The sequence below is a fragment of the Habropoda laboriosa genome, unplaced genomic scaffold (genome assembly GCF_001263275.1).
Source record: "Habropoda laboriosa isolate 0110345459 unplaced genomic scaffold, ASM126327v1 scaffold45, whole genome shotgun sequence".
In the NCBI taxonomy this organism is placed as follows: domain Eukaryota; kingdom Metazoa; phylum Arthropoda; class Insecta; order Hymenoptera; family Apidae; genus Habropoda; species Habropoda laboriosa.
In genome coordinates, this window is record NW_017100168.1 from 660794 (window position 1) to 684251 (window position 23458).

A 23458-nucleotide genomic window follows, 5' to 3' on the forward strand; every position below is an offset into this window, starting at 1 on the left:
ATGTACAATTTTCCAATTATACGATCAGTGTAAATAAAAAGAATATCCTGTTAATTTCGCGAAATTGCGATTGGAAAATGCGTTATGCAACAGGGAGAGACCATTCGAATCTCTTAATCTAACCTAATCTCTTCGTTGCAGAGGCAGGACTATTTAGTTCAATTAAAATCGATTGTTAAGTATCTAACGACAGGCTCGTTGAGCCTCGTTAGCAAGTAAACTTTACAGACGATTGTTCGAGATTTAAACTGACGACAGAGGAGAAGAACCAGTCCGATCGAGAAAACGCTGGAAGGAATATAAGCAACGAATTCTGCATTTTACACGTCGTGCAATATTATTTAATAATGAATTATGGTGTTGGAAATTGAAGCGGCGCGGTACATCCTCGAGTGCCGAGGGTTAAATTAGAATTCAGGAGGAAGCGTTTAGCACACGCGACTGATTGTGAGATTAGAGGAAGTAGTCAAAGCCACCGATTATTAAGTTGTTTCTACGAGAACGATCCCATCCTCCTATTATTCAAAACAAAAGAGGCAGAGTTTCATCTTGAGCAATTGCACGAACCACGTTCAAACTCATTTCCAGACAAGTGACCGGGTAATAATTTCCATTCGTCCGACGTGAACCGTAAATTGAAACAAATGTTAATCTCCGCAAATGGAAATATCGAAAATCCGGGAAAATAAAAATATGAAAAATTTTGTCTCAATTTGTAGGTACTAAAACCTCTCTGTGTAGAAATACACTCTGAGTTGCAGAAAATATGGTTTTCCATTTGTTCGGGTCGCGTAACGTTCGATGCTGAAGTGCCGAACCGGTACGCGAGTTTAATCACACCTTGATTTATACAGTGTGAAATGCTAAGAACTATTTTAATTTGCAACAGAGTGATACTTGATGTGATATCGCGACGAGACTAACAAAATACTAATTTGTGTAAGATCAACTGCTAAGACTCCCAAAAAAGACGCGCTTCTGCTTCGTTTCCTTGGTTTTATCAGCTCGGCCAGTTGCTGATTGGTGGCCGATTTATTCTGGGGGGTGTAGGTGCTGACTCTTCATTGGTGGAGACTGTTTAGGTGGGACGCAGCTCCTTCCAATGGAAAGGGATTGTTGCTTAACATTAGAAAACCCCCTTTTTTGGGTTTTTCCCACGGGGTTGCCGCGACAATTTCCACCGCGCACGTGACCTCTTCACGGGGGGTACGGTACGCGCGAGAGGACCGGTATACCTCGGTCTGGCGGCCAGGTGCAATTGAACAAGTTCATGACGATAATCCGCCAGACCGAGGTTTCGTCGCGATTTCTTGCGAGGCAACACCATTTCAACAGAAAAATATAAAACCGCTATTCTAAATTTTCCAGTGTTTATACGATGATTTCAGGATGTAAAGAAATGGCGAAACGATTCGAAGATCGAAAATTTATGAAAATAAGCCGGTTAGGATGGTTCGTTAGGGTTTCGCGTAAAATCTGTAGAATGTGTTACTAAATTTCACAAAATTTTCCTTCTCGAGGAACGTTTAATACCGCAAAATCGATTTATCCCCCCGCCGTTCGATCGTGTTCGGTTTTTTAGCCTTGGCGTTATCGGGAAGTCGAAATCATAGCACCAGCATTCCGACGATACTGGAAATTGTCCCGATTTTGACAACGGGGTCGTCGATGTGGCAAATTTCGAGGTCGCGGCAGAGAAACTGGGTCATATCGATTGACTGTCTCCCCATTCTGGAGGAGTGCACGTTCAAAGGAATTATTATAGCCCTCGTTCTTTCCCTCTTTTGTTCAACGAGATGAGGAGAAAAATTGGTGGCAGAGGAAGGAAGAGGAAGACCCAAGACAAGAAACTCGGGCAACAATACCGCGAAAGCCACGTTAAACCCCCCCACGATCTCTCTCTTCGTCCTCGTGATACTCTTTTCATCTTATTATAGTTCGATACAGTCTCCGAAAGTACACGCGAATGTAAACACTACGTGCTTGGAATTTTTTATACAGAATTTATTTCCAGTCGAAAAATATTTCATTCTGAAAATGATTTTTCGGCGAGAATATTTTGAAACATTTCATTAGAACGAAAAATGACATAATTTTAATATTGCTGTATTATTATTATTTAACACTAGGTTTACGGACATTTCTCATATACCTATTTCTACGGACACGCGTGAAATTGACGCGCGAATAATACCGCATATTTTCTTTAAAAAGCAACTTATTTTCTTTAAAAACAACATATGCACTATTAACTTATAAATGAACGATAATACGAACAATATGTTTATACAAAATTTATAATGATCTTCTGTAATTTTCCTAGTGAAATTGAAAATGCGCCAAAATGACGCGTCCCGTAAACCTAGTGTTAAATAAATCACCAAAAATGAAAAAGAATGTATATATATGAATTTATTAAAGTGTAAATTTTGTTTAATTTTAAGAGGCGCAAGAGCAAAGTATAATAAGTCATGACGTTCGTCGAATCATTATTTCTCCAATCACGTATACCTCTTATAACGGAAATCATTTTCAGCGCAGCAAACTCATTGAAAAAATAATACATGGTTCGAGCGACGCGATAATGAGGAACCGTACGAAACCTATCAATTTCCAGATATTAATACCTCGTCTCGAATACACCAAGCCAAGGGCAATTTTACGTTTAATTTATGATCGGCGAAAAATATCCTCCGCGTGTTTTGTATTTGCGATATTTCAAATAATCCTATTAATAACATCAAACATTGCAGTTTTGTAAAATTATCAAATTTTACACGGACAATTAAATTTACATTAATTTCACGTTAAATCTAATATTGTAAATTACTTCGAAGAATTTATTTCCACGAATTTTCCATTGATTTTACAATCACAATAGGAATTTTTCAAATGTCAATAATCCGTGTGTCGTCTGATTTAAAAGTGGAATTATCTGCTCGTATATACTGAGATAGTGTCCGTTTAGTATGCACAACCACACCTACTTTTCCTGCTGGAGAATCTACTGCGTTCTCCCTAACTGCTGCCCCACGATCGATGGAAACTCTCCAGTTTCGGCGCAATTTCGATGGGGTTCCAGTGTCAAAGACGATAGAACCCCTTCCCGCAAGTTATTGCCCCACGAAACTCAAGTCACCCTAGGGGAAATCAACATTCACTATCCAGGAAAGGTAGGAGGAGACGACACCAAATCTTACGTTACACTAGGAACGTAATCTACGAAGGAGTTGGAAAATCGTATTATTAAAAAAATACATCCTGTAAGAAAAGTGAAAAATAATGTCGTACATTGAGTGTATATAGATATTTTCAATGAAAATTTATGGCATGCAGAGGATTAGCAAATGCATGTCATCGTAGAAAAGAATAATATTGTCTGGTGAAAATGGAATAAAATTCTGTTTTATAGAATTTTATGAATGTTTCTCAGAGAGCCGTAGAGAAAATTAAGTAAATCTTAAAGAAAAAAGCAACCTAACCTATTTTAATTATAATTACAATGGAGAAAATAAAGATATAAAAATATAATATTTTTCTTTTTTATATTGCATTTTTAAATATTTTTAACATTTAATATTCATTCGAAAGCGGTGATTATCACTAGGGAATATTCCCTAGCAAGTAATAAATCTATCGATACTATCATTCGTAAAGAACGATTCCTAATATCTTAGACCGAAGAGCCTCGTTGAAGGTCAGGCTGATAGGAAGAGAAAAATGAAAAATGATATCAGAGAGTCTATAAATACGTTGTCAGGTTTTCAACTTACATACCGTCGGAGTAGCACTGAACACATTCTCTCGATTTGCCGCGGAGGTTCACCGAATCGACCTTTAAAATGTCCAACACAGTGTGGTTATGACTGTGAAACATTACCGACGCAGAGGCAAATATACCTTCCTCGTAACACGTATACAGAAATTACGTGATGGTCCGATTCGACCAGTTAGTTGAACGTTACATCTAAACCGTCCACGTTCTTATCCGCGTTACGGAAACATCTATATTCCGCTGCGAACCGATCGAATTGAAATTACCACTTTCAATACCACAGCGACCGTTTCTTGGTAAGAACGATCACATGCATCGCATACAAATACAACAAAAAATTCTGTGCAATTGTATTCTCGCTGATACCTTCGAAATTAGAGTAAACAGTGGAAATGTGATAGAATTGATTTCTACATAGCATTATATTAACTTTTATTTTTACTATTTATCTTATGCTTTATAACGCGGAAATGAACGAGTGGTTGATTTGGACGAATATGAAAATAAAATAAAACAATTGAGAAATATTAGATCCTGATTAAATTGTGTGAAATTTAACGTAAATACTTTAGTATTGGATTTCTCGAGAGTGAAAGGTTAGGTAAGAAGCGAAAGGGAAAAGTTAACCAGATCTGAGGTGCAAAGTGGAAACGTAAATGGGCAAAGAGGTTAGTTCTTGGAAATGCGTGTCCAAGAACCTGAACAAACACAAGAATACCGATTACATAAACCTGTATCGTTGAACGAATAAACAAAAAAGCGATACCGTGGCTCGTGCGTGTTAATAACGAGTTTGTATTAGTATATACCTGATTCTCTGTCGATATCGAACTATCGGTTATGTTTGGACGCTATTATTTGTGATGTTTGTATTATTACTGCCATATTGAAATTGTACGATATTCGAATTTACCACTGTACCATAAATTAAATGTACGTTCGTTCGATACATAACAATTAATTTGCTGTAAATTAATATTCAGAGAGAATAATAATAATAGATTTTTTATTTTCATTTAAAAAAGAAAATAATCGAATGTGTGTTTTCTTTTCCAATTTTATGCAAGGTGATCTGCTTTAACAGAGAGATATATTTCGGGGTAAAACTGGAAAAAACTGAACATGACAGAATTAAAGGAGAGCGGAATGCATGTTTGAACCTTGAAGCAAAAGATCGTTGTATGTAGGCGTCAAGGACACTGCAAGGTCAATTAAATTTTTTTTTTTATTTTAAGAAATTTCAACCACATTTGTTGCCATAACCTCAAGAAATACGACGAGACGAGGTGCATAATTTTATTGCTCAATTTTCACGTGTAATAACGAAGGTTAATCGAGTGTTCGATAAAAATTTCAATTTAACAAGCTATTACAAGGATGTTATTACTTATAAATTATTTCTGCTTAATTTTTGGCATACTGTAAAATCGTATTGTACAAAGTTTCTCAGTTATGTAAAATTTGTCAAATGTTAAAAGATTGTAGAAAATTTTCTTTCATTCGAACTAATACATTTGACAATTTGCAATAATACATAGGTGTTTTGATCTACCCTGTGTCTACAAACCAATGATATTCTCAACGTGCAATATGTTAATGGCTGAACGCTCGTGAGCAAAACATGTTTATCATCGGTAGCGCGATATTTTTATGTCTAAACTGTAGAATTAATTAGTGTTGTAACGAGAAACACCTGAGTCATCATTAAATAAATTATATTTTTCTAACATTCGAGCAGTTCTCATCTTCTTGAACTATCGTACGCAGAATAAATAGAGTAGGATTTCCTGTAACGAGGGAAATATAATACAAATTCAGTTCCACCGACATCGCTTTTTGGGTCAAATTTAATTAACCCAAAATTCCAAAATTTGTGTCCCTGCAATCCCTTAACACGAAATTTTGCGCTCCGAATTCCACTTTTTGCAAATTAAATTCACCCTTTTGTTCATATTCTAAGAATTCCATGCAAGTTAAATGTCGATACAACTGAAGCCTGTCTAAAGGCTATCCATTCGGTAAAAAATAGAGTTGCTCCGATTTTACCAATGACCAAAAAGATTGAGCAAATTGGGCCAAATGTGATAATTTCGATCAAGTAAAAACACATGCATGCCCTGATTAACCTGCAAATTTCTTCTTCCTAATCCACTAATGTGTCAATTTTCCCATCTTCTCAAGGCTAACGAAACAATCGTCAGTTAACAACAATACACCAATTGTACTCGTGAAAACCGACCCTTTCTAAATGTACATATCGCTAGACACGGCACCTCGAAAAAGCGAATGCACGAATGCGTCTCACTGCTCCGCAAGGAATGGACAAGGGCTGTCTACGCGCACGGCGCGTCTCTCTTATTCTCATTCAACCTTGAAGTACCGTGAAATGGATAGGCTCGAAACGAAGCCTGGTAACTGTGAACAATCTTTCTTTTCACGTGCTACTCAACTACAATGTTCGTGTACGTATTCACAGCTACCGACAACACCATTTTTACCCAATCTATACACATATTCTGCAGTGAATTTATCGACGTGTTCAAATGGAAACACAGAAATAAAACGTCGCAAACGATAAATCCCTAGAAAATCCTCGATACACGTGTGATAGGTAGTTGAGACGAAAAATCAGGAAAAGAATGAAATACAGGTTATATCGGCGAAACTAGGAAAGATTTTGTATTAGACAAAATCGAGTAAACGTTTCGAATAAGATGTTCAATTTTAGAAAGGTCAAGAAAACGGGGGAAAAAACTGGAGATGGCAAAGGGATACGAATAGCATTGTACGAAGAAGATTTACGGGTTGTTGATGCTGGAAATTCGTAACCGGGACTCCGGCACTATGTCACACAGCTGACATACACTTTAATATATAAGGCAGCACGAAACCACCGCCGAGAAAATCGATTAAAACGATAACTATATTCGCCCGGAACGTCTAAAATGCTGGATCTTTCATTGGAAGATGCACAAGAAGCCTTCACCGCTTGATATACCACGCCGGTGACCTAATCTTCCTATCTCCAGTTTTTATATTTAAATATTGACAAACTAGGCCATGCCATATGTTTCCATAACTCACAAAACTATCGCGATAACTCATAAAAATAAACGTTAATTTCTTGCAGGATTTTTCTTCGTCCTTTTTCCCTCCATATAGAAAGTATACTTAAATATACAAATATTAGCATTGACATTTGAGGCTAAAGTGGTTAACTCATTTTGAATTTTTTAAATTTTAGCGCCAAAACACTTGCAAAATGACAAAAATTAATATAGTATAATTAATATAATACTATTTTTCCAGCTATCGAACACCATATTTCCATTATTTTCCATGTTAATAATAATCATAACGTTAGTATGGGAAAAAAGTTAGCTACGTTTCTTTTTCTAATAAATTATTTCTCGAAACTGACCAAGCTAGATCTCTTCATTCGCTTTAATAACGATCTTTTAATGGAACTGAATTTTTTCTCGGTATTAAACGACGCCCTGGAGTCGTGAAGATATGCACGTTACGTGACGTACGCGCTTAACTATACCACGCCAACTGCAGTGGCGCGGTGCAGTATGTACACACAATGGCCAGTCGAAGGGTCGATTTTTTCGTTCACATTTGGAAACTCGATACCGTGGTGCCTCGACCGTAGGTATTATGTCGCGAAGACCTTGAGACGTGGATTAAAGTGCACAGGTGCGATTTGCTCTCAACAAATTGTAATTCGATTTAGGAAAATAGACCGTTGCCGGGGTGACAACGTATCTATGTAACACGTGTTTAGTCGAAAAATACGAGATGTTAGCTAATAGGATAGAACACGTTAATGGGATTTTAAGAGCTTCTAGTGACATTGACGCTGCAATGGGCGCCAATTTTAAAAAGCCGATTATTCTAATTTTCATTTTGTAATAAATCTACGGTTATTAACAATTCAACTTTCTAATAAATATTACAAAGAAATTGGCTGGTATTGGTGTAACAGTGCAAACATAGATAAATGAATAACTTCCAAGTCACGTGACGTTACAGAGGGTTAAAATTGCTTAGAATTATATTTAATTTGATAAATCGTTCGTGTTAAATAAATCATGCTGCCAAATAATTTTAATTTTTATACATCTAACGACCTACGACCACACACACATTTCTCCAGAATATTTCTAGAAAAACGGTCGTATTTATAAACGAGGCTTCGATATTTTTTACCTCAGCACCTTATTGATGGATCACGCTGCCATCTATTGTATTACGCGTTGCGTAACCGTATAACAAACGAATATCATGTAACACGGTACATAATGTATTTTCGCTGAGGTAAAAAAATTCACATCGTCTAAGATTAGATAAATAAAAAAAAAACGTTTTTTTTTTTTTTTTTTTTTTTTTTTTTTTACAAAAAAATGCTTTCGAATTATCTCGTGGTCGGGCGTCTTCGAATAGGATGTAACTTCTGCCAACACGTACATCCATCGCTGACGTGTTGAAATTTCAATTCACTGAAAAATCGCTTATTACGACATGACACATCTGAATAATGTTTTCGAAAGACCACGCCGACTCTCACCAACGTGTCACACGGCTCAACCGTGTAAAATCGCAAACACGATGACAGATAAACGTGGAAGCGGAAGTTCTATTTATGCATAAAGGTAAATCAAAGGTCAAAACTGAATTGCATAGACGAGCCTTATAATTTACAGACTGATCCCACGTTTTTTTCTTCTCTCTTTTTTTAAACAAACATTCATTTACACGTTTCACTTTCAATACCCTCGATAGGACGGAGAAAAAAAGAACAGAAACGCAAGAGTAAAAAAAAAAAAATAAAAGACAAGGAGAACCTGAAGGAACGAGGGAAGTAAACGTGCCACCATTTTATTAAACGTTTTAACGTTTCGCCTCTTCCTAAAACACGTTTCCGGTTTCAAACATCGATACGATCGACATGTGGATCTCGGAACCGGTTCCTCAAGGCCGATGAAGACCCGCCTTGTAACACGCTCTGCACTTCCAGAACCAGCTGTGCGCCGGTTCAGCGTTTACTATACTCGAAAGGAACAGCACATCGACGACCGACCTACATATCTAAATGCATGTAAATATCACACTTTACAAATAATCGAGAATACTGCTCTAAACAGGTTATTACACACCACCCTTTCTTTTCTCGCTGCAAATTGATATTGTAAGTGTTGAGTGACACTTTCGACAATTTTTTCCAAATTTTTTGAACACGTCATCTATTATACTAATCCTTCTAACTTCTCAAAAAAATTCAAGTCGTTTGGTCCATTTTTAAAAAAGTTATAGTGTTCTAAATAGTGTCGGAATATTAGTGAGAGTCATTGTAGACAGAAATTGAACGATAAATTATTGGTAGATTAGTCAAGTGTTTTTTTAAATGTATTATAATTCAGGTTAATTTATTATTATTGCTTGATTGCGTGTAAGTTGTTTGACTCGAATTTTATAATGCACGCAGAGAGAAATAATTAATTGAAAATGTGGATATGTAAACAGGGACACGTGCTTGATACATTTTACGATAAATTATTGTTAAATAAATCTTACGAATACCGTTGGTAATAATTTTATTTGCGTAGGTTTATTTCATTGCCGGAGAATTCCTGAAATTTATTTTTCCTATTACAGAAAGTGTGCAATCAAAGCCCGTTTGTTTGCGACTGGTATACCATGTTATCGAATCAATACCAATACCTTAAGTATAACAGACAAGAAAAATAAACAAGCAACAGCCAATATTTACAAAGGAAACATCGAAACAAAAACAGCGTTTCAAAAATGTGTTGGTTTCTCTAGAACATAAAGCATCGCGTAAGAAATTCTTGCTTTAAATGTTCAATTTCTTTTTACTATCTCAATTATACACCAATCTCACTTTCGTACTTATACACTTAATTACGTCAGGCGTTCAAACTCATCATGATCACGCTGAAATAGGTTATTTATCGAAGTAAATGGTTACTCAGCATCTCTGTCGAGAGAAAGAAAGAAATGCAAAAAAAAAAAAAACACCACACTTGAATATTCTACCATGTATTCCTATCCAGCCATCACGTAACTCGATTACAGGCCGATCCCTTTATCGTGAACTACGTCACAGTGCCATAGGGGAATAAAAGCACGAGGAAAGGTAAGTCCGTGAGAAAAGGGTCCTGCTTAGAAGGGATTTTGTATATACCGTGTGACCTTGTCCTATCCTTGGGACACTACCGCCCGGATCTCAGGAGTTGGCACAATCGAGGAATGCGGTTTCTATTAGCTGACGCTCACGCACGCGCACACACTACATTCGCATACTACACGCTCTCAGCCGGCCAGCACAGCCACACACGCTCAACCGTCTACCGAGCAGGGTAGCGAAAGCGTGTTGTTCCTTTTGCCCTTCTTAGCGTTCTCTCGCATTTGCTTAAAAAAGTGCAAACTACTAAACTCTCACCGAGGATAGATCCACATCTCTAGTTCAAGGCGACTGTTCCTTGGTAAACATGTGCAAACTTCTTCGAACTCGTACGCCGAGCTTCTGGAAATCACTTCACAGCTGGATCACTATTTTTTTTTTCTTTTTTTGGGGAGTACCACTCTTTTTGACCCAGTAAAAAAAGCTCCCTTTGTGAAGGAAACAATTAAATTGGAAAAGTTTGTGAAGTAGTTTTTACACAAGGTAGAGAACATAATAATAGGGTTTTATTTTAAGGCGAATTGACTATTGTGACACCTAATGACTCTAAAGGATGCTTACACAAGAGTTCCTTATTTTTCGCTCACTAAGAACTATAAGTTGAAGGAAACAAAGTCTCTGACGACGTTTTTCTATGCTTCATTGTTCACTTTTATGCAATTTTTCAAATTTCTTTGTTCAATCTTTTATACTTTCTATTCAATTTTTTGACATTTTTCAAATTTAAATTTTTGACTTTGAGAATATTAAAATTCAGGTTTTTGAATTTTCCTCTGTTTTCATGTCGATTTTTTGTCAACTCCCTTGAACAATTCATACAGATTAAAATGTCTCCTTCTTTCATAGAAAGTGTTTGCAAGTTGTTCTTTATTTAAAAACTGGAAACATTTGGACCGCTATAAATATACTGGAGAATTTCTCCTCGTTAGTGTTACTATTCGAATAAATAATTTTCTCCATCGACTAAAATACCGTGATTCCTGTAAACAGAACTAAAATTGAAAATTCGCTGAATCTATTCTGATAAACGTTCACGCGAGCGAGCAGGGCAAACAGAGGAATTTCTCCCCGTTAGAAGATGCGATTTTGCACATATCAACATTACTGTGATTAGTATTTTTTTCATTACAATAGAGATGTCTTCTTCGGATTGTCAATGCTAATGAATCGTTCGTGTTCCGCTTTTTCCATGGCTCTGACAATTTTTTTAAAGTTATTAAATTCTTGGATGTTCACCAAAATCCGAGAACTTTATTAATAACGTTACATTAGCATCGCGCACAACGCAATGAATGACGCCCACGTTTCTCATAAAATTTCCACCGTTTATTCAATGAATTATAAGATATTTCTAATTCTCCAGTTCATACAACATTTGTAAATTGCATTAACGTATCAACGTCGAGTACACGTACGCCGGAAGCGATTATAGAGAGCAATATACATTTATAAATAGTTTCGTGCAATCACTCGTGTATCCACGAGTCTGAAACTCGATTTCGACTGATTCCCTTAACTGACCTACATCCTAAACAGGAACGTAGAAATTCCACCGTGCACGAAGGAATATACATATAAATAAATACAAAAATAGAAGAAAAAAGGAAAAAAAGAAGCAAGATGAATCGTAATGAGCGCAAATTACCGCTTCTAATTTCGTAACACCGAGTTCAGTTTGCTGAAACTATTACAGAAGAGGTCCGTCATAAAACTAATATCAACTAGGTCAGTAATCTAGCTCTATAAAAACCTGCCGCACTGAAAGAAATATTTTGATAGGTAAAGTAGAATTGTAGGGCTAATGTCAAATGCAGAGGTGTTATTAATATTAATTCACTCGTTAAAATTTCAAATTAGCGAAGAAGGGAGGTGGTAATTGGCTGCTTTAAATTCTTCCTTTTAAAAGAGTTTTTCCATCGTGCCAATTGACATTTTAAAAAAACTGCATGTAATTCAAATGTAATTTTCTTTTTCAATTTATGAAATGGTATATTTTTCCAAATTTTTCGAATAATTTTCCGTTCGATGTATTCAAACAATCGAGTACGCGTTCCGCTTAAATAGATAGTAATTGATACATATTTCAAGTATGTAGACAGCTCTGGCATTTGGCATTCTCAGAATTTCGATGTACCGAAATTTGCGTTAAATATGCATGTCCCTCTCCTTCGATATTCAGCTCATGCTGTACGTTGGAGAAATCTAATTCTTTCATTATGTTAAACAATCTATTTATATTAACAAGCTAGGTTAAACGGTTATTTAAAATGCACATCTCAATCATACATAATAACGCTGTACGATGTAAATTGCGAGAAGGAACGAAATAAAAAAAAATCTAAACATTCTTTGGGAATATTTGGACACAAAAAGATGTAGAAAGCAAAGTTTGAAAGTCCTCGAAGAATGAAGGCACCCAAAACAGTGTTTACCACCAAAAGTTAATTAATGTGCTTCTAAACTACGTACTCCTGCTCCTTCTTGCATACTGCAAGAAGAATTCTCCACCACGTATCCCAACATAACCTTGAAACTATGTATTCGATTAACGGAATACAATAAAAAAAGATTCAACTAACGATGAATGCAAATTACACTCTCGTTAATGTTCCTATTTACACATAACAAGTGTGTTTTCTGATTTATTTTGTGTTTAATATTAATCCTGCATCTCGATCTACTGGAATAAATGAAATGCAAAAAAGCGTTTTATAACACGTTCGAGAAATGAATTCGTGACTCGAAGACGGTAGATTCTTCTACGCAACGGCTAGTTCCTTTTTTGCCGCTTATTTATACTCATATGGCCACACACGTAACGGAATGACTGAAGGAGAACACGAAAAAAGAAATAAAATATCTGGAATATGTGGCATTCGTGTCGAGCACCGCTGGTACCATTGCACCACTCACCAAGAATTTTCAGACACACCATGGTGACTCAATTTTCGTCTTCAATGTTGCAGAAGAAGAAATAAAATGAAATATAGAACAGGGAAGATATAAATCTTTTACGAAAGCCATTTCAGGCACCAATATTTTGATAAATTAAGGCAGAGAAAAATTTTAAATTTAGATTTGTAGCAGACGAAAACTGGGTTAATTCTCTCGAATTTTAATGGAATATAAAAAAAATTTGGACGAAAGCAATACGACTTATATCACGATATTTCATTTTTCTTATTTTCCAAAAGTTATTAGGTAAATATATTAGGTAAAATTACTACCTAAATCAATTCGATGTTTACGCATCCAACATTCCGATCATTCAATAACGAGATAGTATGTCACGCTTGATTCGATTTTATTTTTATGTGGACTTTAAGCTCCATGTGATAATACATAGAAGATAAGCGCGCGGTGCAGCAGTAAGATGTTTGGGAACCTTTAAGGTGGTGTCACATATGCTCACTGCATATAATAAACGTCCACGTCTCTCCATCAGTAAAAACCAAGTCCCCATAGGCGAGAAAATGAAAAAATATGGCGAACACTTACCAACAGTTGCAGAGTAGATCGCTTACAACGCGGCAAACGATCCTCCTTTTTCACTTTGAAATCGCACAATGCACTTCACGTGTTTAGTGCTTATCGTGGTAGCTTGACATTTCTTGGCACTTTTAAAACAACTAACACCGTTCACATCGAGCTACATGAAAGCGGAATCCCTCTCGTATAAATCGAATGGTCACTGTCACTCGCGCAAAATAAATTCAAAATCGATGCCAAATCATCGCGTAAGCAACTTCACGGGAAATCTGTATATCAAAGGCTTCTCAGAGCACATTTACGGGATTTCCAGTAACACGTGATCGCAAAGCACCATTAAGCAGGTTTTTGCACCAAATGAAGCAATGATTATCGAAGAAAGTTAACAGAACGAGCAGAAACTACCGATGTTCGAATGTCGAGGTAAAAAATTTCGATTCCCGTACACGTCTCTCGCAGGATGGCACGCAACGCGTAATAATGTTTACATTTACAATCGCTGGCTGTGCCGTTACTGACACGTAGTAGTTCTCGTCGTAGTCCGTTTGAACAGCCATTCGACAGTCAATGTTGTCGCAAAAATCACGCAGAAGAAAGGAAACAAAAATGAAACGATTCACGTTAAGAACTACACAGCACCAATCGCGTGCAAATTCTCTCCTTGGTGCGACGTTACATTTCGCACGTACGACTTTTCTGTACCGCAACGATTCACGCGCGCGACTTATAAGCGTCTTAATTAACCACGATTGTTGGTTCAGAACGAGTCTCGTGGCTCGTGCAGGGACGAAGAAGTGATCTCGATAATGACGCGTTTTTTCAAAGAATTGCGGGCATTGATCGTGACGAGGCTGCTGAACGAACACGAAGCGGGCAACTTTTAAGCACGTGCCACCTTACGCGTTGCAGTACAAAAACGTTCTGAGGCGCAGGTCCCAGTAGCATCGGCTGTCCTACGTGCTTCGGAATGAACGCGCCATATTAACGACCGCTTGAAAGTCGACATCTAGCGTGAACGCCGTGAATTACTGCGAGATATTTCTGTTCTATAGATAAAAGAATTTTCTAGTGCGAAATGACCAAATGACGAAAAGTAAAATTTTTGTATATTCGTAGGAATATTATCTATGGATAGATAAAATCTTTTTAATAAAAATAAATTCCAGTACGACCACATTTAATATATTTCCTATTGTAAATTTTTGCAAGCTCAATTTAAAAAATGAAATGGAATTCTTTTTTTTTTTTAGCCAAAAGTAGATTGAATAAGATAATACTTGGATTCATTTTCATCGAGCAAATCATACCTACCTATTGGTATTATTCTTGTGAGCATATATTGAAAAAAATAAAAGATTTTATCTTCGGTATAAAATGGCTTATTCTTTCACGCCAACTACATGAAGGGCGAAGATTCGCTCCAACGAGGTGGCACAACTGTAATGGGGATAGCTGATATTACAGTAAACCGGGACAAAAAAATATCACACAAGGGATAACTATTTTGAAATGTACACAAGATACACCGGATACGTGTGTATCTGAATATTGAGTAATTGTAATACTTGTTTACGTAATATTACTTGACATTCATATTACGACTATCCTAACGAAAGAATAACACATTTAATGTATTCAAAATATGACGCAAAACATAAAGTTTATATTTTTTACTAAAAACAAAAAAGAAACAAAAAAAAAAAGGAAAAAGAAAACAGATGTTACTATTTGAAATAACTATACTGTTGTTTAGTTTATTGATTATATGGCGATATGTCGCGACAGTGTAAAAAGAAATGGAAAACGTACAATGTTATTTTTCAGATGCTATCAAGCAGAGCGACATTTCTCGGTTATCTTGACACATGTATGTACCATCTTTATTGCGTCGGTGTTTATGTAGCCGGGAATAATCAGACACTCGATTCCGAAACTAGTTAAACGTAAAGTATATGCACACTTACCCTGCGAAGCTGCTGTTTGTACCTGGTGTTGAGCTGCAGTTCTCTGCAACAAAAATAAATGTCTACTTTAAGAACAAAATTTTTACTTTTTTTATTTAAAAAAAAAAATAAAAATAAATAGTACATTGGAACATTTATCACAGTGACGATTATTACAAAATATTAGAAATATTTATTGCTAAATATGCTGAAAAATTCAATTACAGAGTAAGATAAAAAGTTTTATGTACATTTTGAAGAATCAATCGAATTCCGGATGCTTCGAGACTCTTCGAATCTAACGAACGACTTCTTGGTTTCGCTCCAAAGTAATCATCCTTCTTTCCACCCTTTATCCATCGAAAATACGAAGACATATTGCACACTTATTCGATACACTGATACGATATCACATATCACATAACGTTTAATTTATTAGTACAAAATTTCTCACTGGGTTTCTGTGAAATTTTCAAACCAGTCACATAGATTATTTGTTGACTATTTGTCAATTGCAATATTGCAATTATTAATTTTTCATCGTTAAAACATGACAATTGCTATTAAAAAATGGCATATTACTCAAATTCAACGAATGGAAAAGAACAAAAATGAAACAACGGCAAGAATAACTAAAGGTCAACCGAGTAGTATTGTTTTCCAAAGAATCATAATCGTGACACCTTACGTAAAACCGGAAGTGGAGGAACGATCTACTTATGAATCAGTTTTAGAAATGCACGAAGAAAATTAATATTTTCTTAATATCGTTTATGTCTTACTGACGAAGTCAAGTAATTAAAAACATTAACAATTTCAAAAGAACTTCTTGTACACAATATTACGCAGAATACTGTATGCTCAATATGATAACCGAGCACTAAAATGCAATAGTCACACATTTGCATTTTAAATCACTTTCTTAAGTGGCGTGTTCCAGGTTACGAATCGTTTTATGAAAATATTCATGATATTCTGTGCATTAAAATAATAATAATAATAAGGTATATCCGCCTGAATGGTTAATACAGTACATAATAATAGTGATAGTTACTATTATTAACAAAGTATTGATATTATTAAAAATTTCTTACTAGGTTTTGTATTATCATTAATAAAAAAAAAAACCTGATCGTTTGATATTAGAAACTTGTTTAAAAACTCTATCCTAAACACGATAATGAGTCTATCATGAAAAGTAAATAAACAACCTAACGTAACACGACATATGTACCAGATGTAAAGCACAGATGTTGTTACGACATCGAGCATTTCGTTATAATACTATTACCATAATTGAATCTATCGTAACATATCAAAAGCAGATCAATTTCTTAAATCATTTATATATGATTTTTCATTCTGAATGGTATTCATTCCAACTATTTCTAACTCATGCGGAAAGAATAATTTTTGACAACATGAAAGATTGACCATAAGTAATGTAACCTATTTAAATAATTTATTTCAGCTTTCTTTTTTTTTTTTTTTTAAATTACCGATCATTTTCTCGTAAACTAATTTCAATATTTTATTCGATGTTCATTCATAAAGACAGGACAGATAAATTTTTTCGCCAAAAACCGCACGAATCCCTTTATAAGTTGGCCGATTCTTCCCCCAGTGAGCTGGCTAGCCATCACTCCATGTAAATATATACTTTGTTTTAGCTGACACTGAAATGGGAGCTACGTGCGACTCGCGCGCCGCCAGTTTGGTACAGTAATAAGACGAAGACGAAATGACAGAGTGGTTGAGTGGAATAGGTATAGAGGGGGTTATTCCCCTGCAGCTGAGTAGAGCAGGCAAGTAGGGGCAGAAGCCTCATGCGGCTCGCGCGCCGTCAGTTCTTCACCTCTACATAAAAACAACGTTGACCTCTAAGTATTCTAACTTCCTCATAAAAATAGTCAGCACCGGCTTTTTTCCATTGCTAATGCACAATACCGGTACAATGACAATACATTCATATTGATAAACAGGAACTGATAGTGAGAACCAATAAACGTTGCTCACGCCACGTTTTAACGCTTTCGTTGCTATTGGTGCCTATAGGCGGCTTTGAAAATTTGCTCGCACCTTAATTTAAAGATGATACGACCAAAACAAGAGATTTTGCAACCGCAATTCACATTTATCGTTTGTCACGAATCTTACGTATTAAAATCTACCGCAACGAAAGGATAAATAAAGGGAATATTAAATACCAAGAAAATATTCTTGAAAATGCGTCATAATTATACGTTCAAGTCTAAAATCAATGTTCACGATTCATTCTTTATAAAATCACAGAATCCAATATAAAATAAACATTGATATTTTGTATTATTTTATCTTTAACAGGAAATTATGAAACAATCGTTCAATTTGGATCATTCGTTCCAACATTTTTATGCGATATAAATGATACCTGCGTCTCATTCTAATGGAACAATGGTCGCGATTTACACAAGTTATCGCTTTCATAACTCGACCAACGGAAAAAAGATATGCACGGCATAGTTCGCTTCGAAGACATTCAATCTGAATGGTGAAATAGGGAAGCCTGAAAAAATGTACAGAAACGAAACGCGAAATCCAATTTAGAAATGACAAGAGAAATATTTCTGTTTGATCTGGTGTATTTGGAGATAGAGCAAATATTACTCAATGTACCAAAGTAAACAGTGGCCGTGTTTAAGTTACATGCCTGCAACATCTTGCCATAAACGATGCCAAAAATTACGAAACCAATACGGGCACACGTGTACCCAGACTATACGTATAGAAATAATTTGTTTTTAAACGCTACAACTTCGTCTATTGTAAAAATTTTAATGTAAAAATATACAAAAATATTCACGAAGGCTTATACTTTGAAATACAAATAATTTCGAAAAATTGATTTTTTTCACTCCACCTAGGTTAAAGAGAAGCAAATAAAAGGAAACGAGTATGCGTGTAAGTTTTTGGAATGTTATGTGCGAAGCTTAGATCGGCAAAAAAGGCGAAGGAGTAGAGCGAAGCAGAGTAGCACGAAACTGCTAGCTTTCAATTTATAAGAACCCAACAATAGGGAGAGAAGATTCATCAATGAACTCGAGACATCCTCCGTAACCGTAAGTCACCATTCAGCGTCTTTTATGTACAGTTAAGAAAACTGCGACGGTACATTTCTTTTTGTTCAATAGAACGAATCCATACAAATATAACTGCCATGAAAGCCACTTGTCAAACAACACTGGCGCTCATGAAAGCAAAATGTTTTGTAGGGTGAAAATAGTTATAAGTTATGTGCACATTTGAAATTTTTATTCTCCGTCTATGTTGCGTAATTTTGGGGATATGATTTTTCCTTCTCTTTTTAAAAGAAGATTGTGAAATATTTATAATTGAAAACTTTAGGTTCGGAATTCTAAATAAATGTTCTAAATGCACCGGGTATTACGCAAATCACTGTAATCGCACGATAATAGCTAAAAATCAAATTTTCTTTACACGAACAAGTGTATTCTTTGAATTAACACTAAAGAAAGGGGTGTTATTATTTTGGAATTAAAAAAGCCTATATTTTTTTTTTATTTCATTGGATAGTTCCGGTTCATACGGTAACACGTTCAGTAAATAAGTACTGCTTACTAACGGATGTAATATCACTTCAAGGATAAACAAATCGAATATCAAGTTAGTCATGAATAATTAAAATTACATTAGTATAAACCCAGTAATAATATCCAGCAGCAACATTCAACATCGTATTAGTTTGTAACCATAAACAACACCTATGACAATATCTCCGCTAATAATGATCAATTTCCTGTCACTCTACAACCACAAACTAGAAATTACTAGATAATCCTCACCACTAATGTACTCGTACTTTCTCGAGAAAATACTCGAGACGATACAATTTCCAATTCAAACAAACAACAGCAGTTATCATGCAGAAAAAGTAGAAACGGACGGAAATACAGTTAAGAAAGTTACGGTTAGGATTTCACCGTCACAACACACTGCCAGTTTTCCGTGGAACCGGCCGGATAGAATTTCAGCGAGCGAAACGAACGAACGAATCGGTTTCGAACGCGCGCGATACGTAGAGAAAAAGATGCGCGCGTTTTCCTAGCACCTTCGACGTTGCAAGTTCCGCGACTCACTGAGTGAAAAACGCGCCTTTGAATCTGCCTTTTTCTCGGCTCCGTGCTCACACACGACAAACACGCGTTTATGACGCTTCCGTATGCACACTTGCAAAAACGCGTATATACATACGTACGAGTGTCGACTACCGGTGAATTTGAACGTCACACGTTCTTCCACGAATATTTCACCTGCTCAGAGAATTCTATTTGCATATCAAAGTGAATCGCGGTTAATGAAAAATTATAATTACGACGCAGTGACCTGTCGATTTCGATTCTGATGCAGGAGTCAAAATTAAATAGTAAAACAGAGGACTGGGTGTTTAATATTTAGCTTTTGGATGATGAATCCATATAATGTGTTGATGTTTTTCTGATTGTCAATGGTACTTGGAAAATAATTTTCATAAGACGAGATTATCATTTTTAACGAAATGAAGTACATTAATGATATTAATTTCGTTCATTGTAATATTTACGTGAATTAATTTTCTCTTTAATAAATTTAATATGAAGTAAAGATAATTAGTAATAATAACCACACTCACTGAAAAGCTTACGTGAAAAGCATTGTTATTGAAGTAAATTAAATTTGAAATTGAATTAAATTTTGAAATGATTTGTATAGATCAACGGTAATTATTTCATTAATTTGAAACTTTATATGGAAGAATTTTTTATCCAGATAAATAATATTTGAAACCAAACGAATTAATGTTAATAATTTTTTACATTATGGAGTTTACGTTAATGAATATCTTATGGAAGTAAATTAAATCTGAATTAACCTTGGCCGGTAGCAATGTTAGTGCAAAGGAATAAATGAGATTCGGATAACTTCGTTTAATCGTAAGAGACAGAAATAAACTGCGGAGCGAAGTAACGAAGTTTGTTACGGTATTGTGATCGGTAGGAGAAACGAAACTGGTTTCAGCGCTAACGAGTCATGTGACATATGCGTGAGAATGCTGGAACTTGAAAGAAAATTTTGTTGAAAAGTACCCAGAGAAGATTACTTCAGAATCCAACAGAGTCTATTCAAAACATATCGAATTTAAATATGTAACAGAGAAGCACAATCAATGAACGTACAAGTATTTATTTAACCATTAAATAAAAAGGTATTAAAAAAAATACATTGCAAAAATAAATACGTAAAAAAGTTACGTTCATTAGTGAAAATTATTATTAATTTAAATAATAATTATATATATACACGAATTTGAAAAAATTTCAAGGTTCGAAACTAAACTTTTACCAAGGATAAAACAGAGCACACTTATGAAGAAACTTATTATGATAAAATAATCAGTGACTACGTACGAGTTAGACTTTAATATTTGAACAGATGCTATTTGCAACTTCATTATGAGAACCGCCGCTGTTCAAGCGATACAGTTCCTTTTCTTTACTATAAACTAGATTTTTTGAAAGGCTATCAGTGCATGCAAAATAAATAAACAACAACGCGGTCAACTCTATTGTAACATTTAAATTAAAGTTCGGGTATATATAGCAATGGAGAAATGAAAAAAAAAAAATGTACAACATAAATGAACCGAAATACATATATTACACGAGATGCAAAAAATTACAAGGTTTTCTAGCATTATAGCCTGCTGAATTGCGTGGAGAAAAGACGAAGACGCGTAAACGTCGACGTCAAAACATGTGTTCTCTGCTTTCAGAGATCATCCTTTTGTTCACCGAGATACCATTGTTAGAATGAACCGACAGCGGTTGTTCGTTTCTAAAAGTCACGCTCTGTCGAGAGGAGAAACATTGAAATGAGGCAGCCGGTGTAATTTTGAGTCCTCCCCTTGGAACTCGGGCAGATGTGGATGTAGTCAATAAGGATTCGTCCTAATTTTCTGCTTTTTCAATGGTATATGGTAAAATGTAAAAAACCAAGTAACCTAACCTTTTATATTATGTACATGTTTGCATACTTAATAGAGCAAGAAAAGCTGGAAATAAATTACAAATCATAAAACCCAATTAAAGAAGTATTATAACATTTTGAACTACTCATTGAAACATCCATTGCATGTAAATTGTATCCTATATTATTCATTAACAGGGTACAGAATAAGTGAAAATTAGATTTATTCATGCAATTAGTGCAAAGTAAATATTACTTTGCACTAATTGCTTTATCATTTATCTTTGTAATCATGTTTATCATATATGAATTTATCAACTGAATAAGCCATCTAATTTATTGAGTAGAAAAAGGATGATTACCAACTGTTACCCATAATGGTAAAACAGTATTATTCAGAACTCAGTCGGTAACTATGTATGTAACAAACGTCACTGTATTTTCCGTGTACTGCGTATTTTAGTAATGACTAAATTTTGAAATACACCAGTAAAAGAAACATAAATTTTTATAAAAATACAAGATAAAACTACTTACCCCTTTTCGCTTATCCTCCGAACTAAGAGCGCTATGGCTTCTATGCCTAATGAGATCCATGACTTTGCTCACAGGATTTCTACTACTTTCCGAGCCTGCTCGCGGACGTCCCATAGGCACCTTATCTTCTTTGTGGTCCTTGCTATCTCTATGATGATCTTTATCTGTATGTACATCTGTTGACGAACTTCCGTGAGAGCCTCTGTACAAAGAATGCTGTAAAACATTCAACAGCACCCAATTAATATGACTTCCTTCTCGTTGACATTCTCAATAAAACTATAACTATATATTTTTTATTTAAAACCAGTTGATTGTTTCGTATACTATTTAACCGTCATGACACTAATTTCTTACTTTATAAACATAGATATAAACTATTGTACTTCTTTTTGATCTATTAACTGAGGAAGACCAATTAACTTATCATTGTAATAACCAATATAATTTATTTATCAATCTATTTTAGTCACAAAAATGCTCTCAAACAGCCAACTGACTTTGGCCAAAAGAAACAACAGAACTATCCTTGTACCTGTACAGCGCTCTTCATATTCGCTATAATACTGGGCTTTCTTTTGCTAGCATCTGATTTGCTCCTTGGTCTAAACGCATCGAATAACGCCGGTTTTCTGGTGGGACTGGCGGTGTCGTCGATAGTCCCACCGCTTCTTCTTCGTTCTGCGCTATTGCTACGGCTATTGCTGCGGCTAGTGGAGCCAGACCGTGTGCCAGAAGCTTTTCTGCCACCTTTGTTAGAGCTTGACGAACTCGAAGGCTCTTGCTGTTGCGGAAGAGGCGTCGATTTCCCAGAGCCAGGAGCGCTTCCTGAGGTTGGCTTTCTGATAGTTCGCGAGTGCGAGCCCCAAGTTCCTATCATAGTTAAGAAAACAAAATTGAACATGTAACATTGAAAAATGAAACGGCGATAAGGAATTTAACCACGATACTCAATTAAACGATAAAATATGGTCATCTTACCTGCTCGTGGCCTGTGGCCTTGGTCTTGAGAGGCATGACCCGCAGTGTCTGCATCTTCCGTTACTATTGTTGGCAAGGGTTGCGATCCAAGTTCCTGTAAAAATTAACGCATTACAATCATTATTCTCTTGTTATGCATTAACAACTATAGATAGATAAAAATTTACCAGAAAATTATTACAAAATATTTATAAAATAATTATGACAAAACATTTGTACCGGTGATTATAAAATTAGCCTAAGTCATACATTTTCCGTTTCGAGATATTTCGAAATTTTCTCTTTGGGCGGTATTAAAAACTATTTTTCCACAAAATACTTTCACTCAGAAGCCAAAAATGCTTAACCCCACTTTTTGAAATTCCTCCAAATTCAGTATCAAAGCTTGGTGCTTAACTTTTCACGAATAAAACAATTTAATAAATCTAATTCGACGGAGATTAGTCACTTTGGCTTCTAAGTGGCTCATATAACACTTTTCTGCGAAAAGATCGACGCAACACAGAGTATCTGATAAATCTA

The 23458-nt window shown here is 35.5% G+C and overlaps 1 protein-coding gene across 6 annotated transcripts in view; it reads right to left on the reverse strand.

Annotated features, from left to right (window-relative positions):
• Window positions 1-23458, reverse strand: part of LOC108578660 (dentin sialophosphoprotein-like) — a 122135-nt gene that overhangs the window by 52389 nt on the left and 46288 nt on the right. For all 6 annotated transcript variants that reach the window (XM_017942031.1, XM_017942029.1, XM_017942030.1 and 3 more), the window contains 4 exons: window positions 22937-23030; window positions 22491-22828; window positions 21956-22171; window positions 15437-15479 (listed from right to left, as the gene is read on the reverse strand). In XM_017942031.1, coding sequence (XP_017797520.1) covers window positions 15437-15479; window positions 21956-22171; window positions 22491-22828; window positions 22937-23030 — 691 coding nt within the window. The remainder of the gene's footprint in view (window positions 1-15436; window positions 15480-21955; window positions 22172-22490; window positions 22829-22936; window positions 23031-23458) is intronic.